We start from the raw sequence: 11,731 nt of genomic DNA, 5'->3' as shown, positions 1-11,731 counted from the left end.
TCCTTTTTCATTTCCGGTAGGAGCAACAAAAATTCCCAAATTCCAATTTAGAAGAAAATGGAAAACTTGGCTGCTCAGTCCTGGTCCTTGAGATCTACCACCCTGCTTACTGATCACCTGGAACAGGTGTGTTCAGTCAGTCAGAACATAAAAACACCTGAGTCAGGAGATCAGCTAGTAGTAAAACGATGACAACCCCTATAGACGTGTGGAAGAATTCCAACCTCGTTCAAGTTCCTTCAGTCTCTGCTGGTGAGCTTCCTTCTCAGATGCTGTCAGGGGTTTCTTCACTGCAGGTTTGGGCTGTTTCAGTCCTTGGAATCTCACTGAAGGAACTTGACGTTTGCGAAAACCCGGTTTTGGATGAATCTTTCCAAAACACCTCCAACCTCGTTCAAGTCCCTTGAGTCTCTTTTGTTGAGCTACTTTTTCAGCTGCAGTCAGATGCTTCCTTACCACACGTTTTGGCCGTTTCAATCCTTGGAATCTCACTGAGGGAACTTGACGTTTGCGATTACAAGGTTTTGAGTGAATCTTTACAAAACACCTCCAACCTCGTTCAAGTTTCTTGAGACTCTGCTGGTAAACTTCCTTTTCAGCTGCAGTCAGGGGTTTCCTCACTACACGTTTTGGCCGTTTCAGTCCTTGGAATCTCACTGAAGGAACTTGACGTTTGCAAAAACTTGATTTTGGATGAATCTTTCCAAAATATCTCCAACGTCGTGCAAGTCCCTTGAGTCTCTGCTGTTGGGCTACTTTTTCAGCTGCAGTCAGATGCTTCTTCAATGCACATTTTGGCCGTTTCAGTCCTTGGAATCTCACTGAGGGAACTTGACGTTTGCGATTACAAGGTTTTGGGTGAATCTTTCCCAAACACCTCCAACCTCGTTCAAGTCCCTTGAGTCTCTGCTGGTGAATTTCCTTTTCAGCTGCAGTCAGGGGCTTCCTCACCACAAGTTTTGGCCGTTTCAGTCCTTGGAATCTCACTGAAGGAACTTGACGTTTGCAAAAACCTGATTTTGGATGAATCTTTCCAAAATATCTCCAACCTCGTTCAAGTTTCTTTAGACCCTGTTGGTAAACTTCCTTTTCAGCTGCAGTCAGGGGCTTTCTTACTCCACGTTTTGGCCGTTTCAGTCCTTGGAATCTCACTGAAGGAACTTGACGTTTGCGAAAACCTGATTTTGGGTGAATCTTTCCAAAATACCTCCAACCTCGTACAAGTCCCTTGAGTCTCTGCTGTTGAGCTATTTTTTCAGCTGCAGTCAGGGGTTTCCTCACTACACGTTTTGGCCGTTTCAGTCCTTGAAATCTCACTGAGGGAACTTGACGTTTGCGATTACAAGGTTTTGAGTGAATCTTTACAAAACACCTCCAACCTCGTTCAAGTTCCTTGAGTCTCTGCTGTTGAGCTACTTTTTCAGCTGCAGTGAGATGCTTGATCACTACACGTTTTGGCCGTTTTAGTCCTTGAAATCTCACTGAAGGAACTTGACGTTTGCGGTTACAAGGTTTTGAGTGAATCTTTCCAAAACACCTCCAACCTCGTTCAAGTTCCTTGAGTCTCTGCTGTTGAGCTACTTTTTCAGCTGCAGTGAGATGCTTGAACACTACACGTTTTGGCCATTTCAGTCCTTGAAATCTCACTGAAGGAACTTGACGTTTGCGATTACAAGGTTTTGAGTGAATCTTACCAAAACACCTCCAACCTCGTTCAAGTCCCTCGAGTCTCTGCTGGTAAACTTCCTTTTCAGCTGCAGTCAGATGCTTCCTCACTCCATGTTTTGGCCGTTTCAGTCCTTGGAACCTCACTGAAGGAACTTGACGTTTGCGATTACAAGGTTTTGAGTGAATCTTTCCAAAACACCTCCAACCTCGTTCAAGTCTATTGAGTCTCTGTAGGAGAGCTTCCTTTTCAGCTGCAGTCAGGGGCCTTATTACTACATGTTTTGGCCGTTTCAATCCTTGGAATCTCACTGAAGGAACTTGACGTTTGGAAAAACCTGATTTCTGATTAATCTTTCCAAAACACCTCCAACCTCTTTCAAGTTTCTTGATTCTCTGCTGTTGAGCTACTTTTTCAGCTGCAGTTAGATGCTTCCTCACTACACGTTTTGGCCGTTTCAGTCCTTGGAACCTCAGTGAAGGAACTTGACGTTTGCGATTACAAGGTTTTGGGTGAATCTTTCCAAAACACCTCCAACCTCGTTCAAGTTTCTTGAGTCTCTGCTGGTAAACTTCCTTTTCAGTTGCATTCAGATGCTTCCTCACTACACGTTTTGGCCGTTTCAATCCTTGGAATCTCACTGAAGGAACTTGACGTTTATGAAAAGCAGATTTTGGATGAATCTTTCCAAAATATTTCCATCCTCGTTCAAGTTCCTTGAGTCTCTGTTTGGTTGCTTCCCTTTTCTCTGTAGTCAGGGACTTCCTCACTACACGTTTCAGCTTTTGGGCAGCTCTTCGTTTGGCTTTTGCAGTGACAAGTTTGTCTTTCTGCTTTGACAAAGTAGAAAGCTTGTCCTGACGCTTTTCTGTTTCTTTAACCTCCTCGTCATTCTGTTTTTTCAGTTCCAGCGTGTTTGCTTGAGCTTTTTCATATTCAGCTTCTTGGTCTTCTAATTGGCTGATCAAGTTTCTAAGACCGTCCCGTTTTTCCAGAAGGTCAAACTCCTCCTTTTGAAGAGATTGAAGCTCTGCTCGGAGTGCTATGTTTCTCAGTTTCAGACACTGAGATTCAGAGCATTCAACTAAAGAATCCTCTTGTTTGCATTCTTTAGTGGGGAATTCGGTGTCTTTTGATGGTCCCATGTATTCCTTGGGGGATTTCCTGGTGTTCTTGAAAATCTTGAAAAAGTTTTTAAGAACCATTTTTATAATGTTTTATACTATACGGTTTCTTGCCTTGGTCTTTGCTTGAAGTGTAGAAAGCAAACTGATCTGATGAGGGGATCAGGATCAATTTGAGCTTCAAGTGATGGTGATCACTGCCGTGATGACGTCATTACACATCACTCCTATGATGTTTAATGATGTCACCACAGAAGTGATGACATCATTTGACATCACTGGTATCACACTGCTTTGATCCCTCCCGATATCAAAGCCTTGTGATCACATCAAAGGAGTGATGTAAAATGATGTCATCACAGTATTTTGGTCACTCTGCCAACATCAAAGCACTCTAAGGATCTCCAGCTTTTTAAGTTAATCAAATTATGTGATGGTATTTAGCTGTTAAAAAAAGTCCAAATAAAATAAAAGATTAAAGAAATGAATCAACATACAGACTCAAAAACAAATTATCCTATAAAAAATTGAAATAGCTAAAAAAAGACACTAAGTTCTAAATGATCTTGTTTGCACATTACAGCTTTTATCAAAGATATCTGATTTGAAAATATGTTCTTTTTAAACAATTATTTTACAGCTCTGACTCATGGGAAACTAGTAAGAGTGTAACCAACGTTCCCCCTCAGTTTTTGTGCGTCTGAGTAAACACAGAGACTAACCAAGCGCTCCTTCAACCACGATGAACAACACTGAGGGTTCACATCTATAATTATCACCCAGAAATGAAAAATCTTGATAAAAAAAGTGCAAATCTGCTACTTGGGCACTTAAATTTTACCTGATTTTGCCGCCTGTCCTCACTTCTCCAGTGACTGTAGACCATATAGATTGGAGACCTTGTCCGGCTTGATGGGACAAGAGGGTCACATGACCCTCTTGTCCCATCAATGTCTCTTTGCCTTCAGGTGGAGGATAGGTCTCTGACTGTGGTTTCAGCCTACAGGCTGAACAGCAGTTTGAAATAACTAGCCTTCTTGGTGTCTTTTGGAAGGAAACTGGAAACTGCCCCAAGGTGGACTTTATTGTCCTCCTGGGAGCTTCAATGCCCATGTAGGCAGCAACAGCTGTACCTTAAGGGGCGTGATTGGAAGGAATGTCCTCGCTGATCCAAACCTGAGCAGTGTTTGTTGTTGGACTTCTTTGTCCATAACAAACACTCTGTTCAAGCACAAGGATGTCCATAAATATGTGGTACCAGGACTACGGTTGGGTACTGAAATTCAGTTTACGTAGGAACTGTGACGATTTATGCTGTTGGCTTAGGACATGTCAATGACTTCTACACTGTTCAGTACTCTGAAGTTCTAGTCAGTCGTTTTGCCTTTCGTGTGATAGTGGGCGGGCTCATATAAGACTGGTTACAGGGCGAGCGAGAGCTTCCAAAATGCCAAAGTTGAAGCATTTCCTGTTTCCTCCTGACTGGGATAGGTGACGTAGAGTGTCACCCCATGAACTTGCCCACGAGGAAAAGGACGTATATATTGTTCCCTTCATTTGAGCTTTCTGGCTCAGCTTCCTCTTCACCACATTAGACTGGAGCAGTGACCGCTGGGGTACGTCATCCAGAGTACCCTCCACAGGACACCATGTAGGATGAGGTCAAAGCCTTCTCCAAATCCACATAACACACATGGACTGGATGAGAGAACTCCCACAAACAGTGTAGAGCTGGTCCACCGTTCCATAACCAGGATGGAGAACGCACTGCTGTAAAGGTAAACCAGATTTATTTGAACTTTTTGGGTAAAATAAAACTTTTGCTTCCAATTCAGAAACTGAATCTTTGCTGTTTCTATATTCATTATTTTTTTTTTTTTTATTCGCCCTCAGTCCTGCCAACCCCCCAGGAGCTGCACCATCAGTTGAAAGTTTGGACCCACAGGGAGTCTGAACCGTTGACTGTATAAATACTGGACTTCTGGAGCCATGAGGTCCCCCATTGGAAATGCATTACCTCCACTCCTCACTAAAGTAGGCCGCCGCTTTCACCGTCACTTCCTGAAACGGATATCGCCATTTGCAAACGTCTGCAACCCATCTTCAGCGATTGGTCTGAGTCTCTGTGAGTCTCTCTTGCTTTGTCCAGTTATTCTTATACAGTCTATGCTCCGGACATTATATTTTATAAAACTGGATTTTAGACACTTTTCATTTCCATATAATTTCTACTATAAGTGTAATTTTTTTAATCTTTACACGTATAATTTAATAAATACATTTTAAAAACAGCTAAAGTGTGTGTTTTCTAAAGTCATACCTTAAATATAAAAAAATAATAATATAATTATGAAGTTAGAAATTTAAACAAAATAAGGTAATTAATGTCCAAAATCAAAGTAGACAAATGTTAAAAATATGACTCCAAACAAGATTTATTGCTTTTATGTGATTAAAGTTCCATAAACTGTTCCTATTATTAGTCATATTAAATTACAATATTTTTTAAATATTTTATATCGATTAATTGGTTGATTTCCTTTTTATTTTCAAAAACAAAACTGAACAGAAAATAAAAAAGTGCCCAAAAAGTAATGGATATTGGAAAAATCCTATCCTACTTTATTTTATGCATACTTTTAATATATTTAACTTATATTATTAAAATAAAAAGACAATTAAAAAAGAAATAAAGCATCACGGTACCAAACAAAGCATAAATGTCCAAACTTTATCCCATTAGACTTCTCATTTTCTAATTTATACATTCCCAAAATGTTCTGATTTTTATTAATTTATTTTTTTGTCTAAGAAAAGTATTAATAATAATAAATAAAAGATAGATTTTATTGATCTCATCACACACGGTTAAATAAAAACAGGAGCCAGACTTCTCAACACAGTACACCTTTAATTCAGGAGTTGGTCGTATCGGCTCGAGTGCTGTACAGTATTGGGTTGAAGTTGATCGCTCGCCGCAAATGTGCAGAAACTTTATAAAACAAACTAGAGATCGTTCAGAGCTTTCAGCAGGACTTCTTCAAAGTGACGATGCAGACAGTGGTAGATAATGCCCAGGGCCGTATGCAGAGCAGAAAGGGTGAATCTGGAACACGTGAACCCTCCATTTTATAAGGCAGTTTGTTTCGATTGGATGAAGAAATAATAAAAATGGCGTCAAAGTTTATGATTTCTTTAGCAGAACTTCTGAGGACGGGATGGCAACAAAGCAGCACAAATTCACACGTAAACGCCGAGTTTGTACAAATCAAACTCAAGGAGGTGAGACGTGGGAGGCGGCAACCAGCCTCCGTATCGACCTTCAGCGTTTTTCACTCCAGCTTGAGCAGCTCCACGTCAAAAACAAGGGTGGCGTTCGGCGGGATGACCCCGGGATGGCCGGTGGCGCCGTACGCCATGTCAGGTGTGCAGGTGATTTTAGCTCTTTGGCCGAGGCTCATCTGAGGCCACAAAAACACAGAATTTAGCAGCGAGAAGTGATCCTACGTGGAGAGTGAACTGGACCCACCTGTGCAACTCCTTCCTCCCAGCCTTTGATGACCTCCATCCGTCCGATCTTGAACTTAAAGGGTTTGTTCCTGTCTCGGGACGAGTCGAACTTTTTTCCGTTCTGTAGCATACCTGCAGAACAAACAATTTTAGAGATTCTGAGCCACAAATGCAGGCTGGATTATTCTAGAAGTCAGTTTCCCTGAAACAGTGGGATGAACGAGTCAAATCGGGAAGCTCTGGCCTGATTTGGAGCTTTATTTTTACAAGTGAACCAGGACGCGTCTAGACCGCTCGGAGAAACAAGGCGGGACTCACCTCCGACGGTCCTTTTAAGCTCTTAAGGCAAAAACTTTGACTTTTTCCTGCTGTGCGTCGACGGTCCTTCAATCATTACATTGTTTCCAACAGTAGTGAGTAAATAAATACCATAGATTTGAGGTTTGAAGTCGTTTCTCTCAAAATCAGATCATTTTTTTTCTCATTTATTTTTGAATGTGTTATGGTTTTTATTGTTTTGATTTCTTAATATTTTATGGATTTATTTTATTTTTATTTAACATTTTTAACTAATAGATTTTAATTGTTTTTATTCTTTTTGCTGATCGCAGAAAGATGTCTGCTTTTGAATTTCCTTCAGGATTATTAAAGCATTTATTCTATCGTATTCTAATTTATTTAAGAGCTATGATGTATTAATAAAGAAACTATCATTAAAATGAGTCCAAATCCCTTTAAAAATAGAAAAAACTAGATTTAAGACTAAAACAAAATCGATTTTTACTGTAATTTTTGGTTAAGAATGTTCTTTTAACACTAAGTAAATGTTGATCGTCATTATTTTAGATTTATTGTAGATTTGTGTACTAAGAATATTTTAGTTTTAGACTTTATTAAGATTTGTTATCATTTTAGCCACAATTTCATCTAAAATGATTCATTTCTATTTATTAAACTAGTTTTTTATCACTTTAATCAAAATGAACAACAATTAAGTTCATAAAAACTCAGAAAATACAAATTATTTGCTTGGAATTAGCATAAAAATCTTGTTATCGATGTAGCTTTTTTTATATTTCTTAAGTTAAAAATGTACAGATAGTTTAACTATTTTCTAGAGATTTTCTTCTTAATTTTTCCTGTTTCTCGGTTACTTCGTTTTGCTTCGTCTGCTCCTTCATCCCCACTAAACTCATTAAAACCAACAACCTCCAGGGCTCGTTTATCTCCGATAGAGAAGTCGGAATGACTGAATAAATAAATGTGGGCTCAGGTTCTGCTCAAAACGTGACTCAAAAACCTGAAACGTCAAACACAGAAGAGGATCTTCTCTGTTGACGTAAAGTCCATTTATGGTTTGCTAAAAAGAAAAAAACAAAAAAACATCTCTGGGTGAATTTGAACAGACGTTCAATTAAGAATTCATTAGTAGTTTGGGGCCTTTTAGAACTTTTTTTCACCAAAATAAAATAAAAAATTCAAATTTTAAGATTGTCACAATTTTTCACATGTTAATTTTAAAAACAAGAAAGACATTTTATCTTGAAATTCACAAAAACTACATTTAAAAAAATCTTAAAGATAAAGAAAATAAAATGTTTTTCCCCAAATTATAAGTAAAAATATCCGTAAATGGATTCTCTAAATAAGTTGTGATGTTTTGCTCTTTTCAAACTCAATTAAAACTTTAAATTATCTATAAATATTCATAGTTGTGTATTAGTTTTAGATGCTACAGTCCAACTAATTTTATTTCGAGACATTTATCTTTAGAAAAAAAGATTAAAATTACAAAAAACATTCAATTTTTTTCAGTCAAACTATTATTTACAGACAAAACTCCTGCTTTAAAAGTCAAAATAAAGCCTTCCTATATTATATATTAGTTAAATAAGAAGTTTTCAATACCAAATAATTCAGCTACATTTTCTAGGATTTATCATCTCAAAGAATTTATTAGATCTTATTAAAAAGTTTCTTGTTTTATCTCAAGCAACAAGATATTTAAACTAGAAACAAGACAAAAAAAACATGGTAGATTTTTATGTTTTTGCAGTGAATTTACACTAATAATTTCTTTAATGGTTAATATTCATTTTTATAATAGATATTTTCGATTATATGACACAATAATTCCAGAATAAACCTGAAACTGTAGCAAAAAACTAAATTCCAAGTCGCTTTTTTACTCCAAAATTGCAAAAGATTTAAGATAAAACTGTTTTTATGTTTTGTAACAAAAATGAAACATGCAGAAACAAAATAAAAAATGTATAAATCCACAAACAAAGCAAAAACAAAGTCAAAAATGGCCAAAAAATAGGTGAAGATTCACTAAATATTCCAAGAATTCCAATGAATAACTTTTGTTACTTTTAAATAGATAAAAAAACAGATTAAAAGCTAAAACTTGATTGAAAACGTCCTTAAAATTTTGTATGAAAACGTTCGTTTTAGCATTATTGCAACCAGACGATGTCATTCCAGAGACGACTGAGGGTCAGCTATTACTATTTAATCCGTCCCTGATTATATTATTCATGGACACAAACAGCATTGTCCTCATGTTCTCCAGTCCTGCAGACGCCCTAACAAGGCCTTCCCGGACTCTCTCCACCTCCTCCTCCTCTGAGGAGGAAGATTTGGTGGGAGCAAAGCTCTATTTTTACCTCGTCTACTGTATTCTGCTCCTCGTCTGGAACGGCTGCCAGCAGATCGGCCCCCCGGGCATGAGCGCGGAGGAAATGGGATCTGAGTGAAGCAGTGTGATGCTGCGCCTCACAGCTGCAGACGAGCACGGCCTCAGTCAGTGCACAATTAAGGCTAAGTGGGAGGAGTGTTTGCAAAACAATAACCAATCCTAATGCATCGATAATCTGGAAAACTCAAATAATCCGAGGTTAATCTAATGAAATATGTCTCCTAATTTTGATCCAGATTTACTGAGGAGCTTTAATCCCGAAGCAGGACCGTGCAGCGAGCACCGGCGACAGGAAAAGAAGTCCTGACGCTCGGTGCTTCTATTTCTGGGTCACACATCTAGAGGCCTCAACTTCAGCATGTTTCCCGTTTAACTCCGGAGCGCCGGTGCTGCGGCGAGCAGCTTGAGACGGCAGGACTGCAGCTGTCAGAGCTGCCACTCAGCGTGAGGGCAGACGCTGTGCAGGAGTCATCGATAACCCCAAAACCTGGGGTGAAATCCAAGAGATTGGGATTAAAATCCTACGGGATTTAAGTGCTAATAAAGACAGCAATCCTTAATTTCTGTTTAAGGTCCAGCTACTGATTTATAACAGAAAATGTGGAAATAAATCAAAATATGCTCCCTAATTTATACGATAATCCTATTTCTGAACAAAAATGCTTTCATTTGTCATGCAAATGTCAAACTCTATGAGTTTTTATGTTCTAGTACATAAAAAAAAGATACATTTTTGTTTATTTTCTATTTAAATTCACCAAAATGGCACAAAAAACACAACAAAACTGCCCCAAAACACTGCTAAAACACCAAAATTTTTAACAACAATACTTTAAAATAATTCACAAAATAGAATTTTAACTGAGTTATGTCAGTCTTTACTTTGTGTAAAACATAGTTTATGCATTTATTGTTGCTATTTTCTTTTTTAAAACTGTGTTAATGCAGAAAATCTGCACAAAAACACATTTTAACAAACAAAATGTTACTTTTTGTTGAGCGTTTCTTCTTCTTAATTCTAAATTCTGCAACTAAAAGAAGAAAAGAACTTGAAACAAGAAAAAATATAACTAAAAAGAACTTTTTTGTGTTTTTCTTCATAGTAGGATCAAATAAATAGGTTCTTTTTAGCGAAATGTCTCTGTTAACACACAGAGAGGCTTAATGCTCTCACCTTCAGTAACCACGGAGACCTTTCCTGACCTGATGATCAGTCTAGCTAGTAACAAATCCTATAGAGCTCCTCGTTAATTCACTATATTCTCATTTTGACAGAAAAAAACAGCAACTTTTAACCACATTTTGATGCCAGACAACTGATAAAGAAAAATATGATTGTGTACATTTTAAAAAACGAGACAAAAAGCTGCAGAAATCAGCTGATTTTCAAACTACGACGACAACAAAACAAAAAGTTTAACCTAAAAGCTTCCTGCAAAACCAACATGTGATGCTCAGATGGTTAACAGATGTCCTGCAAACTGGGTTTTGTTTACTTTCAGTCTGACCTAGTTGTCTGCTCTGCCAACCCCTTAGGGGGACAAAACAGCCCAAATTTATTTCCCCAGTGTCTCTGTGTCTTGCTGTCCCACCTCTAAACCTGGCAAACGGACAAGAGACACAGTAACAACTATTTACAGCAAAGTTTACAAATGCATCTCAATCTGTGATGCTTTTGAGGTGCAAATGAATGTTTATGCGACATTTTTGTACCTATCCTGTTGTTAATAAAGTTTAAATTTGCAGAAATTTGAGTAAATGTGTTTCTAAACAATATATAACTGTGTTGCTGCTGGACCCATTGTGAAAGCATTGCAGCAGGATTGTGCTGCAAATATTATTCTAAGGAGGGCAAAAAAGAAATCAGATTTCCTCCTCCGGCGCGGAGACAGGAAGGATGTCTGGGTTCACAACGGCAAGAAGATGGAAGAAAAAAGGAAACATTAAAAAAATGCAGTTACCTATGTAATGAACCACGCATGTTTGGCCTTTCTTTGGAAATGTTCGTCCTGTTAGGAGAAAAAATAAACAAATTTGAGAGCATAAATCTTGTTTTAGCATTTTAGTCCAATTGAAACAATAGGAGCTGATGTTTATCACATTGAAACATGCTGTTTCGTGTTTTTTAATTAATAAATTGTAGTTACGTTCAAAATAATGTTCAAAATAAAGCTATATATTTAAGAATACACCTTAAAAACACAGAATTCTTGCGAATAAAAGGGGTTTTGAATAAAGTTTAATCAAAATCTCTCCCAGAGCATGATGGGAGTTACAAAATTAACCCCAAAATAGCTTGTAATAATGCTTCAAGTACTGTATTCTTACTCCACAATCCTTTTAGAGAACTCAAAATCACATTCCGAGGAACTGCTGAGCCCCAACACCGCCCTCCGCAGCGCTTCTTACCCCGCATCAAACCTCAGCCGAGCGGGCACATTCACTCACCGTCGCCGGGGGATATTGTTTCCACGACCACGCCCATTTCCGTGCTAATTTTAAAAAAATTACTAAAAAATAATAGTAGCTTTACAGTCCGAAAGCTCCTTCTTTAGACAGTTACCCGCTACAAGTCGGGATTTATGGATGGAAACCATGCATTCACAGACCACCAAGCCGCAGCGTCAAGCAGTTATTTTTATCGCGAGATCTTGATAAACTACAGTTGCTTCACCAAGATTATTTAAGATGGAAAATACGGTCAGTTTCTAATTCATTAAGGTTATTAAA

At 38.0% G+C, this 11,731-nt stretch overlaps 1 protein-coding gene across 2 annotated transcripts; it reads right to left on the bottom strand.

Moving 5' to 3' along the window:
• Window positions 1–5,681: 5,681 nt before the first annotated feature.
• Window positions 5,682–11,631, bottom strand: fkbp1b (FKBP prolyl isomerase 1B). 2 transcript variants are annotated; one of them, XM_024290963.2, is made up of 4 exons: window positions 11,450–11,631; window positions 10,963–11,010; window positions 6,320–6,432; window positions 5,682–6,251 (listed from the first exon to the last, which is right to left on the bottom strand). In XM_024290963.2, exons 1-4 carry the CDS (start codon window positions 11,484–11,486, stop codon window positions 6,123–6,125), a joined length of 327 nt encoding a protein of 108 aa, XP_024146731.1. In that variant the 5' UTR covers window positions 11,487–11,631; the 3' UTR covers window positions 5,682–6,122. The 2 variants fall into 2 exon arrangements, with proteins under 2 accessions (XP_024146731.1, XP_024146730.1); XM_024290962.1 differs by having other exon boundaries at window positions 11,330–11,458.
• Window positions 11,632–11,731: the final 100 nt, after the last annotated feature.

Source organism: Oryzias melastigma, linkage group LG24 (genome assembly GCF_002922805.2).
Source record: "Oryzias melastigma strain HK-1 linkage group LG24, ASM292280v2, whole genome shotgun sequence".
Classification (NCBI taxonomy): Eukaryota; Metazoa; Chordata; class Actinopteri; order Beloniformes; family Adrianichthyidae; genus Oryzias; species Oryzias melastigma.
The sequence above is the reverse complement of the archived record's forward strand: the minus strand, read 5'-3'. Positions and strand labels throughout refer to the sequence as shown.

What these genes read in the sequence shown, in the direction of transcription:
- fkbp1b (XM_024290962.1), bottom strand. Translation starts at nt 11,417, where the DNA reads ATGCGGGGTAAGAAGCGCTGCGGAGGGCGGTGTTGGGGCTCAGCAGTT. An exon ending in ATGCGTGGTTCATTACATAG is followed by an intron (nt 6,433 to 10,962) that starts GTAACTGCATTT and finishes TTTGTTCTGCAG; the next exon opens with GTATGCTACAGAACGGAAAA. An exon ending in GGGAGGAAGGAGTTGCACAG is followed by an intron (nt 6,252 to 6,319) that starts GTGGGTCCAGTT and finishes TTGTGGCCTCAG; the next exon opens with ATGAGCCTCGGCCAAAGAGC.